The 21,623-nt window shown below is 57.3% G+C and overlaps 11 protein-coding genes across 11 annotated transcripts; 5 read left to right on the forward strand and 6 right to left on the reverse strand.

The window, feature by feature from the left end:
- Positions 1-123: 123 nt before the first annotated feature.
- VTJ04DRAFT_5565 (uncharacterized protein) lies at positions 124-921 on the reverse strand (the record flags this gene model as incomplete). The annotated part of the gene is made up of 1 exon (XM_069363693.1): positions 124-921. One exon carries the CDS (start codon positions 919-921, stop codon positions 124-126), a length of 798 nt encoding a protein of 265 aa, XP_069220514.1.
- Positions 922-2,302: 1,381 nt separating this feature from the next.
- On the forward strand, positions 2,303-2,793 carry VTJ04DRAFT_5566 (uncharacterized protein; the record flags this gene model as incomplete). Its single annotated transcript, XM_069363694.1, has 2 exons — positions 2,303-2,424; positions 2,496-2,793. 2 exons carry the CDS (start codon positions 2,303-2,305, stop codon positions 2,791-2,793), a joined length of 420 nt encoding a protein of 139 aa, XP_069220515.1.
- Positions 2,794-2,969: 176 nt separating this feature from the next.
- VTJ04DRAFT_5567 (uncharacterized protein) lies at positions 2,970-3,852 on the reverse strand (the record flags this gene model as incomplete). The annotated part of the gene is made up of 4 exons (XM_069363695.1): positions 2,970-3,208; positions 3,272-3,547; positions 3,614-3,728; positions 3,841-3,852. The coding sequence occupies 4 exons, from the start codon at positions 3,850-3,852 to the stop codon at positions 2,970-2,972; spliced, it is 642 nt and encodes a 213-aa protein (XP_069220516.1).
- A 27-nt stretch (positions 3,853-3,879) lies between these two features.
- On the reverse strand, positions 3,880-4,862 carry VTJ04DRAFT_5568 (uncharacterized protein; the record flags this gene model as incomplete). Its single annotated transcript, XM_069363696.1, has 2 exons — positions 3,880-4,343; positions 4,841-4,862. 2 exons carry the CDS (start codon positions 4,860-4,862, stop codon positions 3,880-3,882), a joined length of 486 nt encoding a protein of 161 aa, XP_069220517.1.
- Positions 4,863-5,100: 238 nt separating this feature from the next.
- On the forward strand, positions 5,101-5,521 carry VTJ04DRAFT_5569 (uncharacterized protein; the record flags this gene model as incomplete). Its single annotated transcript, XM_069363697.1, has 2 exons — positions 5,101-5,228; positions 5,401-5,521. The coding sequence occupies 2 exons, from the start codon at positions 5,101-5,103 to the stop codon at positions 5,519-5,521; spliced, it is 249 nt and encodes an 82-aa protein (XP_069220518.1).
- Positions 5,522-7,080: 1,559 nt separating this feature from the next.
- VTJ04DRAFT_5570 (uncharacterized protein) lies at positions 7,081-8,567 on the reverse strand (the record flags this gene model as incomplete). Its single annotated transcript, XM_069363699.1, has 7 exons — positions 7,081-7,231; positions 7,373-7,592; positions 7,687-8,068; positions 8,136-8,222; positions 8,286-8,330; positions 8,386-8,394; positions 8,454-8,567. The coding sequence occupies 7 exons, from the start codon at positions 8,565-8,567 to the stop codon at positions 7,081-7,083; spliced, it is 1,008 nt and encodes a 335-aa protein (XP_069220519.1).
- Positions 8,568-9,108: 541 nt separating this feature from the next.
- VTJ04DRAFT_5571 (uncharacterized protein) lies at positions 9,109-9,814 on the forward strand (the record flags this gene model as incomplete). The annotated part of the gene is made up of 4 exons (XM_069363700.1): positions 9,109-9,111; positions 9,176-9,278; positions 9,413-9,546; positions 9,629-9,814. 4 exons carry the CDS (start codon positions 9,109-9,111, stop codon positions 9,812-9,814), a joined length of 426 nt encoding a protein of 141 aa, XP_069220520.1.
- Positions 9,815-9,973: 159 nt separating this feature from the next.
- Positions 9,974-11,005, reverse strand: VTJ04DRAFT_5572 (uncharacterized protein; the record flags this gene model as incomplete). The annotated part of the gene is made up of 1 exon (XM_069363701.1): positions 9,974-11,005. One exon carries the CDS (start codon positions 11,003-11,005, stop codon positions 9,974-9,976), a length of 1,032 nt encoding a protein of 343 aa, XP_069220521.1.
- Positions 11,006-13,120: 2,115 nt separating this feature from the next.
- VTJ04DRAFT_5573 (uncharacterized protein) lies at positions 13,121-14,962 on the forward strand (the record flags this gene model as incomplete). The annotated part of the gene is made up of 1 exon (XM_069363702.1): positions 13,121-14,962. The coding sequence occupies one exon, from the start codon at positions 13,121-13,123 to the stop codon at positions 14,960-14,962; it is 1,842 nt and encodes a 613-aa protein (XP_069220522.1).
- A 685-nt stretch (positions 14,963-15,647) lies between these two features.
- On the reverse strand, positions 15,648-16,649 carry VTJ04DRAFT_5574 (uncharacterized protein; the record flags this gene model as incomplete). Its single annotated transcript, XM_069363703.1, has 1 exon — positions 15,648-16,649. One exon carries the CDS (start codon positions 16,647-16,649, stop codon positions 15,648-15,650), a length of 1,002 nt encoding a protein of 333 aa, XP_069220523.1.
- A 1,155-nt stretch (positions 16,650-17,804) lies between these two features.
- On the forward strand, positions 17,805-20,854 carry VTJ04DRAFT_5575 (uncharacterized protein; the record flags this gene model as incomplete). Its single annotated transcript, XM_069363704.1, has 6 exons — positions 17,805-17,963; positions 18,018-19,241; positions 19,297-19,716; positions 19,849-19,991; positions 20,052-20,507; positions 20,581-20,854. The coding sequence occupies 6 exons, from the start codon at positions 17,805-17,807 to the stop codon at positions 20,852-20,854; spliced, it is 2,676 nt and encodes an 891-aa protein (XP_069220524.1).
- Between the last annotated feature and the right edge of the window lie 769 nt (positions 20,855-21,623).

Here is a 21,623-nt window from a genome sequence, read left to right on the forward strand (position 1 = left end):
GTTTGAGATATGTCGGAATTAAATGGTGTAATATGATCAGGTGTGCGTGCAATGCTAGCTGTCTTTCTAGTTGTGGTCTCTCTCTCGCATCCCCTATCAACCACGGAATCCCATGATATTTCCTCACTTTCTCCCAATAACCGCCTTCAACTCCTCCTCGGTCGGCCTCCTGATCCCCTCAAAATGTCCAACACCACCTCGATACGACGCGCCGTCATTCCAGATCCATACCCTCACGATATCCTCCCCAACCTCCCCCGTCTCCACCTCGGGTGTGTTCATCATGACCGGCCACCCTTCATCGCCCACCTCGGGATCCGGATCCGTCACCCACCCGAGCTGGAACCTCAACTTGGGCGGCTCCTCCTCCCCCTCACCAACCTGTATCCGAGAACACGCCTGCTTCCCCCACGCGCAAAAGACGGTCACCATCTCGTCGGCGCCGAACCAATTCCAATTCCCCGCGCCCACACCCACCACACCGCGTCCTAGGTCAATACTAGCAGCAGCGGCAGCGGCAGCAGCAGCTTCTTGGTTCATCTGGCGCACGACATCCCGCAGTTCCTGCACGGTGGGCGGTTGGAGGCCGTATTTGACGGCGGCGGGCTGGGAGGGGAGCTGGTGCCGGAGGGAGAGGGCGAGCGCGTGCAGGCCGCATTCGAGGGCGGCGCCTGAGGTGGGAAGGCGGACGTAGGCCCCTCCTTTTCCTACTTCTCCTCCTCCTGCTGCTTCTGCTGCTGCTTCCGTGGAGGGGTTCGTCTCGCTGTTGGTGGTGGTGCTGCTGTTTCTCACGCCGTCGGGGAAGGCTTCCCAAAATCGGGCGCGTGCGCGTCGGTAGGCGGCATATCGCGGGAGAGAGGCGCGGGTCGGGTCTGCGAGGATGTCGACGGCGAAGGAGACTCTGAGGGGAGCAGCCGGCATGGTGTGTGAGAGATGGGCTTGTGTGATGATGGTGCCTTTCTCTCTGCCAAGTCCTGGATGAGTGAGTTGTTAATAAAATAAGAGTTTTCTTTTGGTTGCCCAAACCATATGATATAAGGGTGCCTACCGAAAAGTAGCTACGAGGTATGCACATACCTTGGTTGTGTCTAGCAGTTGAGGTTGTCCGTCTGTAGAGATACTGCCGATGGTGGATGTGGAGTGTGAATGAATCTCGGCACCCGCTTCAAGCAGCAACTTGCATCTTTCTCCAATTTATTCGGCGCCAAACATCGGCAGCAATGAAAACTCATAGATGCTCTCTCAAGTCACTTCAACCATCGACTCTTGAGATTCTCAAGCTATGAAGCAACCCAAAGCCGAGTCTGATTTGACAAGCATACCATGCTCACACTTCCAAGATGCATCAACTGCATAAGTATGCCACCTAGGTCCGGCCCGAGCGAGCATCTTCTTTCCCCTACTCACTTGAGAAGCTCAACCAACCGAACCAAAATACTTAACTCTCCCAGCCAACCCACAAGCGATGGTGTTTGTCTACAGCTACGTACACAATAGGTACGCAGGTAGGTAGGTACCTCGGGCCCTCAAACCCACATCTCACTATCAACTAAATCTCGGTCCCATTCGTCCAACCCCATCGCCGCCCACCCCGCCTGTGCCTCACTCATACACATGTCCAACATCCCGTCAGAACCAACCAGATGGATATTCCGGAATACCCCGTGCTTTGTGCATATGTATGCTTGTTCACAAGCAATACACATAACTCAATGACGCCATCCACTTTTTGTGAAAGATTTCCTGTCCTGTCCGAGTCCTGTGCCCGCTGACCGCAGCCAGACATAGGCACACAAGGGCGACGCTGTGCCTAATCTTCTTCCCTCCGTAATGTCCCCTTCCCTCAAAAAAGCCCAGGGAGAGGGGGACATGTATGTACGTATGTATGACAGACGACGAGTCGGGCCTATTCAGCTGATGCCCACCCTGAAATAACCATATCAAGGAGCTGAGAAACAACAATCTTGAAGGACGGCGGCACCTTGCAGACCCAACGCAAGCCAGGTCCAGCATTTGGTATACTACTATTCCGGCCGGACGCAGAACATAGGACACAAACACTCAGATCCGATAACCGTCCCTACGTCCTGGTATAATAGTACCTGACTTATTCAACGCGAGTGCCTGCTTCAGGTCAGTATGCACCTCATCTGTTTGAACTTGGGTGAGGAAAGTCCTCGCGGCTCTGTGAAGTACACCTCAGGTTTGCTCGCCTGAGGTGGCCTATCCCCAAGACACAACAACAATTCCAACATATCTTCACCCGCATATGTGGCAAGCACACTCACTCACTCGACACGGAATGATAACATTAAAACACCAGTGTAGAGGGGGTATTGCCACACATTTTTTCCCAGATATTTTTCAAGCCAGAGAAGAAAATTACAAGTTAGAGAACCCACTCCTAGCAACCCATCTGTCAAAGTAAACTCCCATAGCTGAGAAGAAAAAAAGAAGAAAAAAGCCTGAAAAAAATGGGAAACAACAACAAGGAGACAAAAGAAAAAGGTGCAAGGAACAGGACGGGGAGAGGGCAGCCATTCCCAGACCGCTTCCCCAACCATCACCCCCGCTGACAACAACATACCCATCCCGCCGTCATCTCGTGCCACGCCTTGGAGCTCGAGGCGCACAAATGCCCGGCCCGAGGTTCTGACAAAGACAATATATGTGTTGCCAGACCTCCTCTCTCAAGGAAGTGTGCCCCCCGTTACCCGAAACTCTAAACCCAAGTCGTGCCATGCCATGCCATGCCGTGCCGTCCACGCAAACCATGATGTCGTATGCGCATAATCTGCCGTCGCCATCGTCTCAGGTCCCAGGCCAGACGCACATGTTCGCATCCACACAGCACATACACAGCAGTCCGTCCTCATCCCTCATGTACGCACCTTTCCCACGGGACCCCTGTAATCATGTTAAACACACACTTGTCTCGCATTACCGTCGCCGTGTGTATCGCGGCCTCTTCACATCAGCACACACTTGCAGCAACCTCCCTGGGCATCGTCGTCGGCAATGTCCATCTTGCCCATGCCGCCGCCGTTGTGGGAGAGGCCGCTCCCGGCAGCCGGCCCGCCCTGCATCTCACGGTTGTACCTCCGGATAGCGCGGACGACTTCGTAGAATGCCTGCTCGACGTTGGTGTTGGTCTTGGCGGATGTCTCGAGGAACCGGCACTTGAACTCGTCGGCGAGCGCCTTGCCCTCTGCAATCATAGTTAGCAGACTGTGGAGTGGCCAAGTAGATAATGAAAGAGGACCCGTCTTACCTTCCACAGACACCTTGCGCTCATGGGCCAAGTCGAGCTTGTTGCCAACAACAACCATGGGGAAAGAATCCTTGTCCTTGACGCGCAGGATCTGCTGCTGGAACGTCCTGATTTCCTCGAAGCTCTCGCGCGAGGTAATGGAGTAGACAAGCAGGAAGCCCTCGCCAGTGCGCATGTACTGTTCCCTCATCGCCGAGTATTCTTCCTGGCCGGCCGTGTCCAACACGTCAAGGAGCGCTACTTCATCGTCGACAATGCACTGCTTGCGATACGAATCTGTGAAGATGCGGTCAGTCGCCGGTCGGACGCGCAGGAGAAAAAAGGACAAGATTCAATGCTCACCCTCGATGGTCGGGTCATACTCGTCGACGAAGTGCGATTGAATCAGCTGGATGGTAAGGCACGACTTGCCGACACCACCACCGCCGACAACCACCAGCTTGTACTCTCGCGTGAACTATACCGAGGCAATTCGTCAGCTGAGCAATTCACAATGGAACGCCGAGCTCGCAGGATGCGCGATCGAGTAGGCTGGGTCAATCATCTCAAGAGTAAGCAGACAAACCCACCTTGGAGGCCATTGTTGTTGTTTGTGTTGTTGTTGGGGATTAAGGAAGGGGTATCGTGGAACGGAGCGGGAAGATGTTTCGTTTCGTTTCGGCGTTGGTGGACACTCGATGAGATGTGAGGTCACAAAAAGCGCGAACGACACAATGCACCACCCAAGGGGTCGTCGGGAGAATTAAGGAAAGAGATGTTGGCGCGCGCGCGCGAATGAGGTCGGTGGATGCGGTGGAAGCGGTGATGGGAGTAGGGAGAGTGGTGTGGTCAACGCCGATTGGGGATTGGAGAACGGCGAAAGGACGGGACGGTGGAGAACGGCAATCGATTTTGTTCGTTCGGGGAACCCAGAACAACCACGAGGCCGTCGCGCAACCAGACTGGGGCTCACGGGTAACCAGGAGGAGGCTTGTTCGGGGGTGGACAGGTGTTTCTGTTTTCTGCCTTTTTGCGCTGCTCGCTGACTGGCTGTCGGTTGCTCGCTGCTGGGTCCGGAGAATGGGACGACGCGCTGGAGCAACTCTCAATCAATCAATCGGCCGGGCCCGCGGAAGGGAATGAAAGAAAAAGTCAGCTACTTGGAAGGCCCGAAGATGGGTATACCGAAGAAAAACGGAGAGAGAAATGGACGAGTCTCTCTGTTGAGAAGCGATGCGGCAGCTCGAGCCAAAAGAGAGAAGGGTGGATGAGGGAAGGAGTGCTGGAAGAAGAAAGGGGGTCCGTGTGCCTTCCCGGGGCGCGGCTGCAGGTTAGGCATGTCCCCAACGTGATTGGCGGGCTTGAGAGAGAACAAAAGACGAGGCACCCTTGCACTCGCCCGCGGCTTCCTGGTTGCTCAGATTTGGTGGATTGAGCTTGTTCCTCTCGCACTGTGGTTCTTGACCTTCTGGCGCCGAACACTGGGCACTTTAGAAACCTCAATCCTCATCCGCTGCCGTTTACGTACAAAGTACTCTAGATTGCGTTATATCTTCGGAGACTCAGAGCTACTATAGGAGAGCGACTGACCGACGAACTGAGTGGCTGGCATTCCACATTGTGTTCTTGATCAAAGTTGCTACTGTGTACCTCCCCGACATCATCCCTCTGTCCTCGCTCAACAAGACAGGGCAAACATTCATGGGTCCCTGGGCCCCTTTCGACATCAACGTGGAAGGCCAACATAGATTTCGACATAGCAGACATTCGATCTACCCTACCTCGAACGTCCTTTGGACTACTTTCTCATGAACTGAGGCAACTGATGAAGGATCAACAAGCCACATCTGATGACAGCAACCATCATCAATCAGCAACATCCTGATATCCCGCCCATTGCTCCGGGTGCCGCCGCGCTACTGCAGGCATGTCAAGCTCTGCTGCACGAGCGGTCCTGGCGACCCGGCCCCACTGTCAGGTACTGGATGTAGCTTGATGCAGCTGCAACATGCGTGGAAGCGCGCTTCGAACATCTTTTTCGGCTTCGACATCACCTCCGCTGATGTTGTGGTTAGTTACTCCTGTGTACAGTACATACAGACAAACTCCGTCCACCCTAGTGGCTCCGTTCCTAATCGCCGTCCTCACAGTAAGACGCCCACGTTCCTCATGGCACCTCACCTCACCTCACCTCAGCAGATCACGAACGACGAGCCGTCGGTGCCATTCACCTACTGCACAGGGCTGACACAGAGCCCTCTCTGTCTGTAGCTTGGCTTGTGGAGATGTGCCCTTCATTCTGAGAAACCGGCCTGCTATTGGCTATGTCTTTGATGGCACGCATTTCAACGAAGGAAAAGTACAGGGCCGAGCGGTTACAAGGTACGCCGTCCTCATAGGTTCGTTCTCGTTGCTGTGTCACATGGAATGATGCCGACCTGTATGCTTGGAGCCGCAAGTGTTTAACTCAGGATAAGCCGCCGACGCTGGGCATATCTGGACACTTAGAAGAACCGAGAATCAGTCCTGGACGAAGACGTCCCCGCCATAGACTGCCAGTATAACCAGTCTATATGCACACAAGCTCGCATGCAACGCGGGAACCAGGCAGGATGGACTTGATCACTATGATTTGTCTTGGATTTTAAGACGCCGACAGCTGACCGGAGCCAACTTGAGAAGACTGATTTCAACGTTCTCACCATAAATCCACTGATCTAGGTCAGACCTAAAGAGCCATTACTTGCTGGCTAGATGTCCGAATTCGTTCTTGAAAGTCCCCGATATTACGGAGTCTTTCGTCCTCCGCCCTTGCGGTTTGCTTAGAGACGCCGTCGTGTCCTCCATCCAGCACAGTAAGGTACACAGTGGGCAGAAAATCAAGCAAGGGTTGTCCGGGAAGCGGGATGTCTTTTTTGGGGGGTGATGAAGTCTTTCCAGTTTTGGAAATCCAGGGGTCAAACATTGCGGGGAGGTGTGATGGGTTTCTTTTTGCTTGTTTGTTTCTCGGGCAAACTGGACCGAGGACACCACTTCACATGATAACCTGGACTCTATCAATTCTTGCTTTGGTTGTATGCCTTGGCGACCACCTCTTTGATTGATGTCCTTGAAGCAAATATGTCCCTACAGTATGAGGGAGACCGACAAAGAATCTGCCTGGAAAACATCCTGCTCGTTTTCACGACCTCAAGTTCTCTGCCCCTGAACCCTCCATCTGCTTTGGGAAAGGACAAAAAAAGAGCTTGGGCTTCCCGCCCGACGCCAAGCTCATCAACGATCAGCCTCTCCGAGCTCCACCTAAGCTCTCGGTCCACCTCACCTCAGGGGTTGCTCGGCACGACAAGCCATGACCACGAAAACGTCACGACGTTCATTTCGCCATCATCTCTCACCAGCAGGGACATGGTTGCATTTGTGTGGTTTTCTCCACTGCACCGAGAATATGGATTGATAAACCGAATGAAGGCTCTTGATAGACAACAGCGCTCTCTCTTTGCCTCGGTCAACTCCGTTCCGCAGTTCGGCTCTACGAATAACATTGTTCTGGAAGCGCTCTAGAAAACGCAGGCTTCAGCGCTGGCACCAAGCACGCCAGCAAGCCACCCAACCGTTTGTCCCACAACTGTGCTGTTCTCATCCCCAGAGGACTGGTAACCACCACAGTTCGTAGCGCACCTGGCCCGACCTCCAAACGCAGCCCAACGCAGGCAGCGTGGGCAGACCGTCGATCAAAGCCTCAATCAGCTGCCCCGCCTGGGCTGCCTCATCATCACGGCAGCGGGATCAGGCCCCCCACGAAGACCTTGCCATCCCCCTTCCTAACCTTCCTAAGCCTTGGCCTTGGGAGACACTTCTTTCTTCTCTTCTTCCTCCTTGCCTTTTTCGGTCTCATCGTCGTCCTCACCCTCCGCTTGCACCACCCTCCCGTTCACGCCCTGGGCGACTTCAGGTGCGATACTGTTCAGGAAGTCCTGATCCCTGCAAGGCGTCAATCATCATCGCCATCAGCGGTCCGGACCTTTTGCATCCCAGGCTTGCCCGAGCTGCAAGATCGTCTCACGCCATGTGAAACACACACCCCGCTCTCCCTGTTGGATTGAGAGTTTAGAGAAAACTTACCTGCCGACGAGCGTGACGGTGTTCCTCTTCTTGCCCCAACGCGGGTAGCTGCCGACCTTGACGCCGCGGGGCTCGACTCGCGCGGCCAGGTCCGTCAGGTAGGCTGCGATGGCGCTTTCGGGCAGCGGCGTCGAGATGGTGACTCGGTGGATGCCTTTTCCTCGCGGGTCGGCAAGGCGCGGGACCACGCGTGGCGTGAGGCCTTCGAGCAGTTTCTCAACTGGATGTGAAAAGAAACGAAGGAAATAAATGTTAGCACCATCCCATGATGACCACCCAAGTGTATACCCGACTCCCCCCACCCCGGAACTTACACAGCTTCGGCACTCCCGGAAGGATGTACACGTTCCCGTTGACGATGGAGACGGGGACCCAGGCGTCCTTGCAAGGGAACACGGCCTGCTCGGCGATCGGGCGCGACGGATCGGTGGGGAGCTCGACCATGCGCAGTTTGGCGCGCAGGGCGGGCGAGTCCTCGTCCCAGCGGAAGTTGGGCTGATTAGGGTGCGGCTTGGAGAGCTTCTTCATGAGCTCAAACGCCTCCTGGTGCAGCACCAGCGGCAGCCCGAAGGCCTTGGCGATGGATTGGTAGGTGATGTCGTCGTGACTGGAGGAAGACGACGTTGTGAGTGCTTGATTGAGGCGGGGAATCGATTCGATGGTGAACTGTTGGCTTACGTTGGCCCGATACCTCCACTGGGATTGTGTTAGTAGTGACAGACAGCACATACGGGGGAGAGGGTCGTTGGACATGCCTTGTCACGACAAAGTCGTAGCGGTTGCTCATGCGGCGGACGGCCTCGATGATTTCTCCCTCGTCATCCTCGACAACCTCGATCCGTTTGAGTTGCTGTTGTTGTTATGTGGTTCAGTCCTCCAATGCTTGCCATTTCGAGGGCAAGATACTACATACGATTCCCAAGCCGAAACACCATTTGGCAAAGTAGTGAGAGTTGGTCTGTCAACAGTCAGTTCTGGACTCGTAACCTTTGGGAAGGACTGGCTCGACTCACATCCTTGGTCTACCCACGATTTTCCCGTCAGCTTTTCAATCCTGCCAGCGGAGGGACTTTAGGTCTACAGAAGCGTCTCGGAACCGACCTGCCTTTCCGCCCAGCACCTCGTCGCCAATAATCAAGCACGCCGCCGTGTGAATTGTCCTCGCGGCATTCTGGCTAGCCGTGTTTGAACCCATGATGGTGAAGAATCCCGGCCTCGCACGCTCAAGGGGTGTTCTCGAAGTTGAAATTGAAATGGAGAAGAGACAAGACAGCCTGTGTCGTGAAAGATGGCGTGCTCCGTAGGCAACGCGTGAGAACATGAGATTCTGTGTTACCTAAAGTGCCTATTCGTCGGATGATGCCGAGCACGGAAAATTGTCGGACGCTGGAGAATGATGCAACCGGATCGGCCGTAGTTTTGGGGTTGGATTGGATGTAGGTGTAAATCCAGACCCCACGACGAGGGGAGTTGACATTGAAGGGAGGGTTAGGGATGGCGGGGCTGGCGACGCAAGTTCACGGGGCGATCCATCTCACTGGACCTGGCTTTGGGAGCACAAGGGATGCGGGGCTCTTCCCTTCATCAACCTCATCAGGCTGTGTCGCGGACCTGAACTTGGGAACTGAAAAAGTCTACTTGATCATCGGGACGGATACCTATATCAGAAATCCCTGAGGCACCCTTCTCGCATTTGAACCTCCGTTGTTCATCAAACAGACCCGGTTTTGCCCATCATGGTATGAACGTCGCCCTCCATCATGCTGTAACATCCAGGTAGATATCTTAGCTCACCATTTGCAGGCCTCCGAAGCCAGGCTATATACATTCTCCGAGGAGACCAAGCAGCATCTGCGCAAGTTCCGCCTCGGGACTTCGCGCGCAAAAGATCCCCAAGCTGTCATCTGTATGTGCAAGTATGTCTCTCTGGCTCAGCGTGCTGGAAGAGAGAGGCTCGAGAGGCTCTTAAATTACCTTCCTACGCACCTAGGGATACTAGGTATCTACCTGGTTGTGAGTGCTGACATCACCCCAAAAAAGACTTCATCGATAAGCAAACGAAAGAAATCCGTCAAGACGAGGATGAGCGTGTTTACACCTCCCTCGATGAGCTGGCCGATGACCTGCCGGACCACTCCCCTCGATTCATCCTGTTGAGCTACCCTCTGACGCTGGTCAGTTTTCCTTCCTCCCGCTCGTCCCCCCTGAATCCCCAATGAATGACTAACCCGGCGCTACCTACTACACTACATCCAGCCCTCCGGCCGACTCTCGGTGCCTTACGTCATGCTGTACTACCTGCCAACGACGTGCAACAGCGAGCTGCGCATGCTGTACGCCGGGGCCAAGGAGCTGATGCGCAACACGAGCGAGGTGACGAAGATTATCGACCTTGAGAGTCCCGAGGAGCTGGAGGAGGTGCCGGCCAAGCTGGCAGCCTAGAGAGTGTGAGGGAGTGTTGGAGAGGTGGAGAGTTTGGGGGACAGGAGTGGCCAGCAGCATGACGTTTGTCATGCTGTCCATGCAGCACACCTCTATGTAGTAGAACGTGTTTTGGTTCAATTTGTTTTTTTCTCTTTGCTTTGTGCCTTTTCTGCATCGTCACCCCGTCGGGGGAACCACCTCATCCGGGTTTAACCCAATCTGCGCCGCCATGCCCCTGACCACATTCCTCAGTGCGGCGACGGCCGGACTATCCGGGAACGAATCGAAGAAGCTCTCTCCGTAATCGCAAGCCATCCCCAGGCGCGGATCCAGCGGGACGGACCCGAGGAACGGCACGCCCATCTCCTCGGCCAAGGCGCGACCACCGCCGGTCGTAGCAAGAAAGATGTCGGTGGCGTGCGCACACTTGGGGCACACGAAACCCGCCATGTTTTCCACGAGCCCCAACACCCGGATGCCCGCCTTGCGGCAAAAGTCCAGCTCCTTGCGCACGTCCAACAGCGACACCTCTTGCGGGGTCGTCACCACCACAGCGCCGGCGATGCCGCTCTCGCGCAGGAAGGTGTTCACACTCAGATGCTCGTCGCTGGTTCCCGGCGGGGTGTCCACCAGCAGGAAATCCAAATCTCCCCACTCCACGTCCCTCAAAAACTGCTTGATGAGCCCGTTCTTCTTGGGCCCGCGCCAGATGATGGCGTCGTCGCGGTTGGGCAGCATGAACTGGATCGACATGACGGCCAGGTTGTCGGCGGCCCAGACGGGCGACCAGCCGGACGCGCTGACGTGCACCGTCTCGGCTTCGACGCCGAGCATCTTGGGGATGCTGGGCCCGCAAATGTCCGTGTCCATGACCCCGACCGTGACGTCCGGGTTGCTCGCCGCCAGCGCCTGCGCGAGTTGCGCCGTCAGCGTGCTCTTGCCCACGCCGCCCTTGCCGCTCAGCACGAGGATCTTGTGTCGCACGCTGGAGAGGCGCGAGGTGATGACGGGTATGTCTGGGTCCGGGCCCTTCGGGGCCGAGGCGCAGATCTTTTGGTTCGGACACCCGGCGCACGAGTCGGCGGTGCCGGCCTGCGCCGACTCGGGGCCGGGGCAGTGTTCGGGCTCGGGCGCGACGAGCTGCGGCTTTTGCCGGATCGGGTTCGCGAGGACGTCCTCGGTGGATTCTGTTTCTAGTGATGGCGCCATGTTTGGTGATGTGGCTGGAGAGGTTGGTTGAGGCGACCGCCGAGTCGTGTACTTGCCGGAAGGATTGGCTTAGAAATCGCCGCGAAGTCGGAGAACGGCGTTCTGGCTGGCGGGAGGGTGGGGCAGATTCGGCCGGACCCACTTTCCTGGTTTGGGGTTATCTTATCGGCATGGTGGGGTATGCAGCAACGTCGGCGCCTCCTGAACCCCTCGGGCCGTTCCTCCCCCACGTTGTCAGCGACATGCCGTTCCAACCCAACGGTTTGAAGGACTGGATGGATGGACGTCACCGCTCCTCGGGGGAACTCGGGGAATTGACAACACCTCATCGATAGTGGAAGGAGTACATATTCGCCACGTGAGTTGGCATCTTCACAGGTCCACTTCTCTCATGGCTCGCCCAAATCTTTCCCTTTCTAAGTCAAGGGTCAAGATGTCCTCCTGTGCAGCGTGCTTGGGAAGTGTGCCGATACCTAATCTTGCACGAGGCACGGTGAGCCATCCTGCGGCCGCCCTGCTGCTGTGATGGATGTGGCGTTGATGCCAGAGCCGTGGTATTGTGGATGGAGGGCAGAGTGCATGGAGGGCAGAGGAAAAAAAGCAACACATTTACGTTCCAGGACCCTTCACATCCAGACCCATGAGTCACAACGATGTCTATCTGCGCAGAACCCCATCTGGCAATATCACGGCCACACCAGGGCGCGCGACGTCGGATGGCAGAGGCGGAAGGATGTCGTCACGACGAATCGTAGTGTTCGCGCCTTAATGTCGCCAATCGATAGTTCCTCCAGCGCTCCTACGTCGGAGACGGCACCTTCTTCTCGCGGAACAACTCAGAGGAGGCGGACAGATTGGTCCCCGCTGGCGACCCCTGCGCCTCCGACGACATCGCGTGTTCTCAAGTCGACATTTTTTTTGCGCTCGACCCGCGATTGGGCTGTTGCGGCCTCTCGGGAGGGCAGGATGGCGTCGGGCGCCTATGGCGTCGTTGATTGCGGGGGCCGTTGGGTATTGATGGCTCATGAAGAAAGTGTGCAGAAGCTGCAGGCGGGAACGCAACGGCTCGTGGATGCTCGATACCATTTGCCAATGAGGTCGAGGGTGTCGCGGGACGAGGAACAGGGCGGCCTGTCAGATGTCGAGGCGGATGCGGGAGAGAGGAATTGGCCACGACGACTGGAACGTCCCGTCACCCATTTTGAGGTTGAAATGCATAAAGTTGCAGTGAAGACTGGGACCCTGCATCCTCCGCTCACCTGACAGCGTGTGCGGGAGAGGGTGGGAGCGAGACGGACAGGAAGAAATTGGCGCGTCGTCGTCGTCCGAAGTCCAGAATGTCTGCCTTTGCGGGGCCGGGCCCGGCATCTGTCATTGGAACCACGACGTCAACAGATGCCGGCTCCCACGCCGTGACTGCATCTGGAACCCTCGCGGCTTGACAAGGGCTCCACACCCTCTGTGCTGCAGCTCTTCTGCACCTTCGCTGCACCGTTTGCCCCAAAAATCCGGGGCTGTCGAATCGAGAGCGCCAGCCCAACGCCCTTCCAGAGGAGATAATAACCCGGGACTCGCGGCTCCCCGCGTTGAGCCTGCAGTCTGCGCGACGTCTGTTTGTGCTGTTGCGTCCGTCGGTGCCACCGGATTTGCTGAGAGGTGTGTTTTTGTTTGTTGTGGGTGCCCGACGACCACGCCGACGACGCGCCGTCCCGGTTCTCTCAAGGTTTTCGTCCCATCATCGACGCGTTCCGGGTAAACAAGTAAACAAAAACAATCGCCGCATGAGGTTCGTCGCTGGTCGTTGCCGTACCTAGCACCCCTCATCGTCCGTCGCCGCCGCCGCGCAGTGCTGCCTCCGTCGTGTCAATGCGGCTGAGGATGATGCCCACATCCAAGAAGAAGCTTGGGTCCATCGGGCTCTTTATGAGACAAGGCGACTCGAGCAGCAGCGGGTCGACCAGCAGCCCGAGGGCCGGGGGAGGAGGAGTGGGACTCGGTTCGGGGCTGTCTTCAATTTCTTCGCCGGTACCGAGTCAGAACGGGGCCGTGGCCGGGCCGGGAGCTGCCGTACCAGGGTCAGGGCCAGGGTCAGGGCCAAGCCACGCGACAAACGGCATGAACGCGACAAGCGCGTCTTCGCACCTCCCAGTTCCGCCGTCGAAGCTGCAGCCCCCACTGGACGTTGTCGCCGCAAAGCAGGAACGACTGCATCAGCAAAAACAAACTCAGACACAGCAATCACAACAACAGCAGCAGCAACAACAACACTCGCCAACTCAGCAAGCCAAGACCGAAACACCTGCAGCTGCCAGGTCCATTCCCGTCCCTCGCGCCGGCCGGTTCGCCGCCGCTTCGACCTCCCAACCAGTCGCCATGAGCCTCCCCACGAATCAATCGCACATCCACCCGCTGCACCGGTCCAAGACGTCGGCGTCGGATCCGTCAGCCCGTGAGACGCGTGAACCCCACAATGCCTGGGAGGACTCGACGGTAGCATCCATGTTTGGCGGTGAATCCGAGGGCAGGCCCGCTGCCTCGGACCGTCTGCGCGTGCACCACCAGGGCAGCCATTCCAGACACTACAGCGACATCCCTCCGCCCAACAAGGCCCTTCCGCCCCCACCTCCCGTCCGCAGCCTATCTCAGCGGCGCGACGAGAATCTGCCCTTCGTCTTCAGCCAGGATGGCGTGCTTAGAGTGCTGCCGCCGCTGAACCTCCAAAAGGCGTCCGAGTCCGCCATCCCCAACCCGGCCGCCGCCAACAGCGTTTCCGCCCGCGACCTGGACGACCAGAGTGTCCAAACCGAGGATGTCTATTCCGCCGAGCCCCGCCAACCCTTTGAAACACCCACCAAGTCGAGCGCCCTCCGCCGCACTCGGCTGGCGTATCGAGAGGGCGGCCGGGAGCCCAAGCGGAACCCGTCCAAGGAGCGCGGGGGCGGGCTTTTCTCCCCCGTGCCGACCCAGCTTCCTGCCAGCCTGTTGCCCGACCGACAGTCCGAGGTAGCCAGCCATCTCGAGCAGCTCCGGTTACAGGAGCGCGCGGCCCGGGAGAAGGAACGGGAGAGGGAAAGAGAAAGAGAAAAGGAGAAGGAGCGCGAGAGGGAGTTGGCCCGGGAACGGCAGCGGGCGGTGGAGCGCGAGCTTGAGAACAAACGATCGACAGAGTTCGAAAACCTTGATTCCATCGGACCCGATGACATGGACCTGGACTTTAACAACACCAAGGCTGCCGTCGTGGAAACCACCATCAAGCTCGACCCGGACGTACTTAGCGAGTCGACGTTGGAACGCACCCCCCGCGCGCACCAGGACCGCTCGGCGGTGCCGCGCCCGTTGTTGTTTTCCCCGACCAAGTTGAAACTCCCCGAGGTCCCCGTCCAGGTTCCGCTGGCACGAACGAATAGTGGCCGCCGTACCCAAGATGCCGCGAAATGCGACAGCCAAACCCTGGGGGCAGCGCTGATGACAACAGCCCTGTCCACCGCTCCGGCCCGGAAACGCAGGTACAGCCTCGACTACAACGACGCCGAGCTCAACGCCATGTCGTACACGGACCTGCGCGACCAGGACTTCGACTTCGACCCGCAGACGGCCGTCCTCCAGCAGCAGCCGCCGCCGCAGCTGATGCCGCCCCGCGGAGGCACGCTCGCCGAGCAGCTCGAGCATTACAAGACGAAAGGCAGCATGGACCAGCACGAGTTCTTGGCGCAGCTGCCTCTGGACGAGTGGGACGAGGCGGGCGACTGGTTCCTGGAGCAGTTCTCGTCGGTGGTGAGGCGGATCCGAGAGGCGAGGCGGGCGCGGCGCAAGCTCGTCAGGGAGTTTGAGGACGAGGTGGCGGCCAGGGCGGAGGCGGTGCGCCTCAAGACCGAGGCCATCGAGCGCACGTTGGAGGAGTTGAAGGCGGAGGGCCAGACGATGATGGAGGGGAAGGATGTGGATGTGGATTTTTAGAGTTGGTGAGGAAGGCGAATGACGGGGAGAAAGAGAGCGAGAGAGAGTAGTGGTGTGGTGTGGTGTGGTGTGGTGTGGTATACAGTTGTTGAGGTGAGACGAGGCCGAGCAATGAGCTAACTTAGATGGCCCGTGTGGCATGGATTTGTTGCTGATGCGGTTGCTTTCGCAGTTTAGGGGTATATTCCCAAATACCGTCTCCTTTCCCAAGACCACCGGACTATAACGGATGGCTATGAATAACGAACTCTCACGGCCCCAAGCAAGAAAAAAATATTTCTCATGATTGACGACGACGACGTTTCATGACTAACGAGTTACGATTGATGAGTTATGACTTATAAGTTACGACTGATGACCTACCTAGTTATGAGTTATGACCTTTTACGTTATGAGTTATGAAGGAGGATACAGCACAAGGTTTTCGTTTTTCTTTGGTTTTGTTTGTACTTTGGTGTTTTCGAGGGGAGGCATGGTGCTTACAGAACCAAAACGCATCTGATAGAGATCGGTAGCATGATGCAATGGTGGGTGTCGATTGGTAAACTCTCTCCTCAATGTTTCTTATGTTTGGGTAGTTATATAGTTATACAATTGTCTTTTTTAGGTCTAATATCTGGCATCTCACAACTCCGTGGTCATGGCATGTCGTCAAGTCATTCATCAGTCACACGTGTCAGTCATATCATATCACCATGCTTTCTACCACCCTCCGGTCCCTCCCGGCCACGATCCTCAACTGTCTCCCTTTCCGTTCGGGGAGGAATACCCCTTCCCTCACGCCGTCTGCGTACAGTTCGTAGGCGGGCATGTACCCGTCCACAAACCGGATGACCTGCTCCTCTGTCATGGCGCCTCCGCCTTTTTGGCTGTCCCTGCCCTCGGCGGCCAGCCGCCGGCGCAGCTCCTCTTCCTGCTCGGCGCGCCATGCGTACGCCCAATGGATGTTTTGCGCGTCCAGGTGTATGAAGGCGTCGAGCCTCGCGTTGAGGACTGCCTCGTACTGCGAGAGCTGGTCGTTGATGAAGCGGAGATGAGCCAGCTCGTGTCGGCTTATATGATTGTTACACCTCTCATCAGGAGGCAAGGTCCGGGACCTCTTCCATCGGGCCTCGAGTTCGTGATCAGGCAGCGCACGAAACCCGACGCACCACCCCTCGAGAATCACCACGCGCGGGGGACTTGCCGGATCCGTGCTCGCCCACGCGGAGGGAGGGAATCGGTCGCCCTGCCCGGCGTGGGCGGACTTGTCGTAGCGCGGGATCGGGATCGGGTGGGTGCCGGCGAGGAGGGAGGTGAAAAAGTTATTGAGGAGTGTGAGATCGTGCGTCCCCGGCTCGCCGCGGTGCTGGATCAGCGGGTTGTCCGGTTGCGCGGCGGCGAGAGCGCGTTGGTCGGCCCGGGTGAGGTAGAAGTCGTCGATGCTGAGCGCGAGGGTGGACAGACCGTGCTGGCTTTGTAGGGCGGAAGCCAGGGAGCGGACGAGGGTGGTTTTGCCTACGCCTTGGACGCCGTTGAGGCCGAGGATGAAGGGGCGTGGAGGGGTAGAGGTGTCATTGCGGGCCTGCTGTTGTTGTTGTTGTTCTTGGTCGAAGTCGGCGAGGCGGGAGAGGATGAAGGGTACGCACAGCGGTGTTTTGTCGTCGACGAAGTGGTTTGTTGTTGAGGGAGGGTTGGAGGTGGTCATTCTGGAGTATCGTTCGGCTTGTTAGCCAACAATTGATACAACTGATGAGACCTACCCAGAAGCTGGTGTTCGATGACGACACGGTAAGCTTGGCGGAGGCATGGATGTGGGGTGAAGTTGGGGTATGGGATCGTGGGGCATATGCGGGGAGAACGCAACTGTCCTGTCCGGTCAGAGCCTCATTCTAGCGCCATGCAACTCAGCGACCATGATGGCCGGAAGCCGGCGGCGTTGGAGAGCAATGAAGGATCAATCGCACAATACCTATGTCCATTTCCAAAGTTGATCATGATGGATGAGGCTGGGCCTGATTCCATTACAGCATGTCCACTTGTTCGCCAGCGCTGCAACAATGGAGTCCGTACTGTGTGCATGCACCCTCCACTCCGATCTCAGCTTCCGATGACATGTGATGATGTTCCAGGTTGTGCTCCCCAATTGAGCCATCCCCGGGGTTTCGCTCTGTCGATCGGGGCTCTCCATCGCTCCATGCTGCTGCTACGTTTGAAAATGCAAGAAACCATCCATCCCCAGACCTAGCTCCAGCCCCAACACATCATCCTCGTCTCAGCCAACCTCAAAACCAACACCCTCGGAGGTCCAGCCGGCGCAAGCAGCAGCCATAGCCGGGCCAGGCCGAGATCCATGGACGGCGACAGACGGCGGGAGAACAAGCCATGTCATGAGGAAAAGGTCACCCGCCAGCCGAACCCCTGGATGCATCTTGGCAAGGACCCACCTGAGCCTGTCTCCGTCTGGGGCAGAGGGCGAATTGCAGCATGTGAAGGAAAGCACGTCGTGGGGAATCCCCGCTCTCGGCAATGGGCTGGGGACAGGAATGCTGCAAGGAAGCCACGGCCACGGCCCCGTATTGCCTCGGCTTAAAACATGGCCCGGTAGCGAAGGGCAAGTGCAAGTTGCCGACCGACGTCAAAGGCGCCTGCTTCCGCCTGTTGCCGGTGTAGCTACGTAGTACTACTTTAGAAACCTCTTCCGGATCCAAATCTGTTTCTGCCATTTCTTCTCATCTTTCACCATCATCTCTCTCTCCTCGCACCTTGGGCCCCAGCCTCCGTTTTCTTGCTGTTGTGTGTTTCCCGCTTTTCTTGATTTCCTCCTCACTCTTCCACACATACACAACACACCAGATCCAAGATGGCGGAGCAATTGAGGTTTGACGGACAGGTCGTCGTCGTCACCGGCGCGGGCGGCGGTCTCGGCAAGGCCTATGCCACCTTCTTCGCCTCCCGGGGCGCCAGCGTTGTCGTCAATGACCTTGGCGGCTCCTTCAAGGGCGAGGGCAACGACACCAAGGTGGGTTCAAAACAGCGCCGACTTGAAAACTCCGCTTGCTAACTCGGCATCCAGGCTGCCGATGTCGTCGTCAACGAGATCAAGGCCGCTGGCGGCAAGGCCGTCGCCAACTACGACAGCGTCGAGAATGGCGACCGCATCATCGAGACGGCCATCAAGGCTTTCGGCCGCATCGATATCCTCATCAACAACGCCGGCATCCTGCGCGATGTCAGCTTCAAGAACATGAAGGACCAGGACTGGGACCTCATCTTCAAGGTCCACGTCAAGGGCAGCTACAAGTGCGCCCGCGCCGCCTGGCCTCACTTCCGCAAGCAAAAGTTCGGCCGCATCATCAACACCGCCTCGGCCGCCGGTCTCTACGGCAACTTCGGCCAGACCAACTACTCGGCCGCCAAGCTCGCCATGGTCGGCTTCACCGAGACCCTGGCCAAGGAGGGCGCCAAGTACAACATTGTCAGCAACGTCATTGCTCCCATTGCTGCCAGCCGCATGACCGAGACCGTCATGCCCCCGGATATTCTTGCGCTCATGAAGCCCGAGTGGGTTGTTCCCTTCGTCGCCGTCCTCGTCCACAAGAACAACACCACCGAGAACGGCTCCATCTTCGAGGTCGGCGGTGGCTACGCCACCAAGCTCCGCTGGGAGCGCTCGAGCGGCCAGCTGCTCAAGTGCGACGAGACGTACACCCCGAGCGCCGTCCTCAAGAAGTGGAACCAGGTCGTCGACTTCTCCAACCCCCAGTATCCCTCGGGCCCCAACGACTTCCTTGGTCTCCTCGAGCAGTCGCAGAAGCTCGGCCCTAACGAGCAGGGTGAGAAGATTGACTTCACCGGCCGTGTCGCTCTCGTGACGGGTGGTGGTGCCGGTATCGGCCGTGCCTACTGCCTGGCCTTCGCTAAGGCCGGTGCCTCGGTCGTCGTCAACGACCTCGTCAACCCGGATACCGTCGTTGAGGAGATCCGCAAGCTCGGCGGCAAGGCCGTCGGTGCCAAGTTCTCGGCTGAGGATGGTGATGCCGTCGTCAAGGTCGCCATCGACACCTTCGGCCGCATCGACATTGTCATCAACAACGCCGGTATCCTCCGCGACAAGGCCTTCACCAACATGGATGACTCGATGTGGGATGCCGTCATGGCCGTCCACGCGCGCGGCACCTACAAGGTTACCAAGGCTGCCTGGCCCTACATGCTCAAGCAGAAGTACGGCCGCATCGTCAACACGACCTCGACCAGCGGTATCTACGGCAACTTCGGCCAGGCCAACTACGCTGCGGCGGTAAGTTTTGGCTCTTTTCTCTCAATAACGACTTTCATTGCTAACTCGGTCACAGAAATGCGCCATCCTCGGCTTCAGCCGTGCCCTGGCCCTCGAGGGTGCCAAGTACAACATCTACGTCAACACCATCGCTCCCAACGCCGGTACCGCCATGACCCGCACCATCCTTCCCGAGGAGCTCGTCCAGGCTTTCAAGCCCGAGTACATTGCCCCTGTCGTGCTGGCCCTGTGCAGCGACAAGGTGCCCAACCCTACCGGCGGCCTCTACGAGGTCGGCAGCGGCTGGGTTGGCGCCACCCGCTGGCAGCGGGCCGGCGGCCACGGCTTCCCCGTCGACAAGCCGCTGACCCCCGAGGATATCGTCAAGGTCTGGGACCGCATTGTCACTTTTGACGAGCGCGCCGACCACCCGTCCAAGACCCAGGAGAGCTTGGAGAAGATCCTGTCCAACGCCCAGAACAAGAGCGCGGGCAAGGTATGATGAAACACTTTCTGGCCAATTCACACTCATGTATCATATTTTCTGTTAGGACCATTGGATATCATGACGACCTCTTTTTTTTAGTGTTGTAGAATACAGCATGTTGACTGTTACTCGTTCCCGTAGCCCGAGTCCAACCAGTATCTGGAGGCCATCGCCAAAGCCCTCAAGGCCGAGGGCCGCGGCACCGAGTACAAGTACACTGAGCGCGACGTGATGCTGTACAACCTGGGCATCGGCGCCAAGCGCACCGATCTGCGCTATGTCTTGTAGGCAGTTCCACTTGGTGATGACAAGTTGAGCCGTGCTAACCATGTTGGCGTATGCAGTGAGGGCAACGACGAGTTCCAGGTGATCCCCACCTTCGGCGTCATCCCGCCGTTCGATGCCGAGACTCCCTTCACCTTTGATGAGATCGTCCCCAACTTCTCGCCCATGATGCTGCTCCACGGCGAGCAGTACCTGGAGATCAAGAAGTACCCCATCCCCACGTCGGGCCGCCTCATCTCCAAGGCGCGCCTGCTTGAGGTGGTCGACAAGGGCAGCGCCGCCGTCGTGCGCACTGGTGTCACCACCACCAACGCCGAGACGGGCGAGGAGCTCTTCTACAACGAGATGGTGGTGTTCCTTCGCGGCTGCGGCGGCTTCGGCGGGCAGAAGAAGCCTGCCGACCGCGGCGCCAGCACCGCTGCCAACAAGCCGCCCCAGCGCGCCCCGGATGTTGTGGTCGAGGAGAAGACCACCGAGGAGCAGGCCGCCATTTACCGCCTCAGCGGCGATTACAAGTATGTCACAACCTGTTTCTCATTTTTCCCCTTCTTTTTGAAGTACCCTTCTCTAACGCGAGTGCAATAACAGTCCCCTTCACATCGACCCGGCCTTCGCCAAGATGGGCGGCTTCAAGGTGCCCATCCTCCACGGCCTGTGCTTCTTTGGCATCGCGGGCAAGGCCGTCTACGAAAAGTATGGCCCCTTCAAGAACATCAAGGTGCGCTTCGCTGGCACCGTCAACCCGGGCCAGACGCTCGTGACGGAGATGTGGAAGGAGGGCGACAAGCGCGTCGTGTTCCAGACCAAGGTCAAGGAGACGGGCAAGCTGGCTATTGCGGGGGCGGCGGCGGAGTTGGTGTAAGATGGTAAGATGGGTTTGTTGTGATGGTAATGTGGATGGAGGGGGGAAGAGATTGATACCTATTGGGGGAAGGGGATAATATGTCTCATGGAGGGAGGCTTGGTGGGTGAGCATGGGCTGGGGGAGAGGGAGGCAAAAAACTTGCATTGTTTTGGATTTCGAAGGGTTGGCTTGAATATGTATGTATGATTAGTGGCGCGATGCTTTTCGGTTTGGATCGTTGGGTTCTTGAAATTGATCAAACCCTGTTGGTTATCACGTACGTACCTACTTCAGAAGCCTTCCGGGTTGTGATTTGGGGTTTTACACACCGCGAGCCAGTCTCAGGCCCCAGAGAGACAACATTCTCGGTTTGTTTTCTCAGTGTCCAAGGTAGGTACTGCCTGCCTCTGGGTACCTAGAAGCATGCAGATCACCACGAGCAGGCAGGGCTCATGACTTCACTGCTCATGATGGTGTCGTGATGTTTAAAAGGACTTGGGGGTTGCTTGTCCTAGGTAGTATGTAGGCGTTGTCTCTGCTCCGCTGTATGTACGGATGTACTCTGTATGTGCCTGTCCTAATCCAGTCCATCCATACATCCGGTCCGTACACTTGACCAAGCCTCCTCCTCACACTGACCAACCAAACCCAAGTTTTACTTCTCACAAGCTAGTGGGTAAGGGAGGTAGGTAGGTAGTACAGTATAAGCATGTCGTCAATCCGTGTTTCCCGTTTCTGATTGATGAGGATGAATTTTTCTTAAATGAGGATGAGGGGTATCATAATA

This window comes from Mycothermus thermophilus (assembly GCF_041956435.1).
Source record: "Mycothermus thermophilus strain CBS 625.91 unplaced genomic scaffold VTJ04scaffold_3, whole genome shotgun sequence".
NCBI lineage: Eukaryota > Fungi > Ascomycota > Sordariomycetes > Sordariales > Chaetomiaceae > Mycothermus > Mycothermus thermophilus.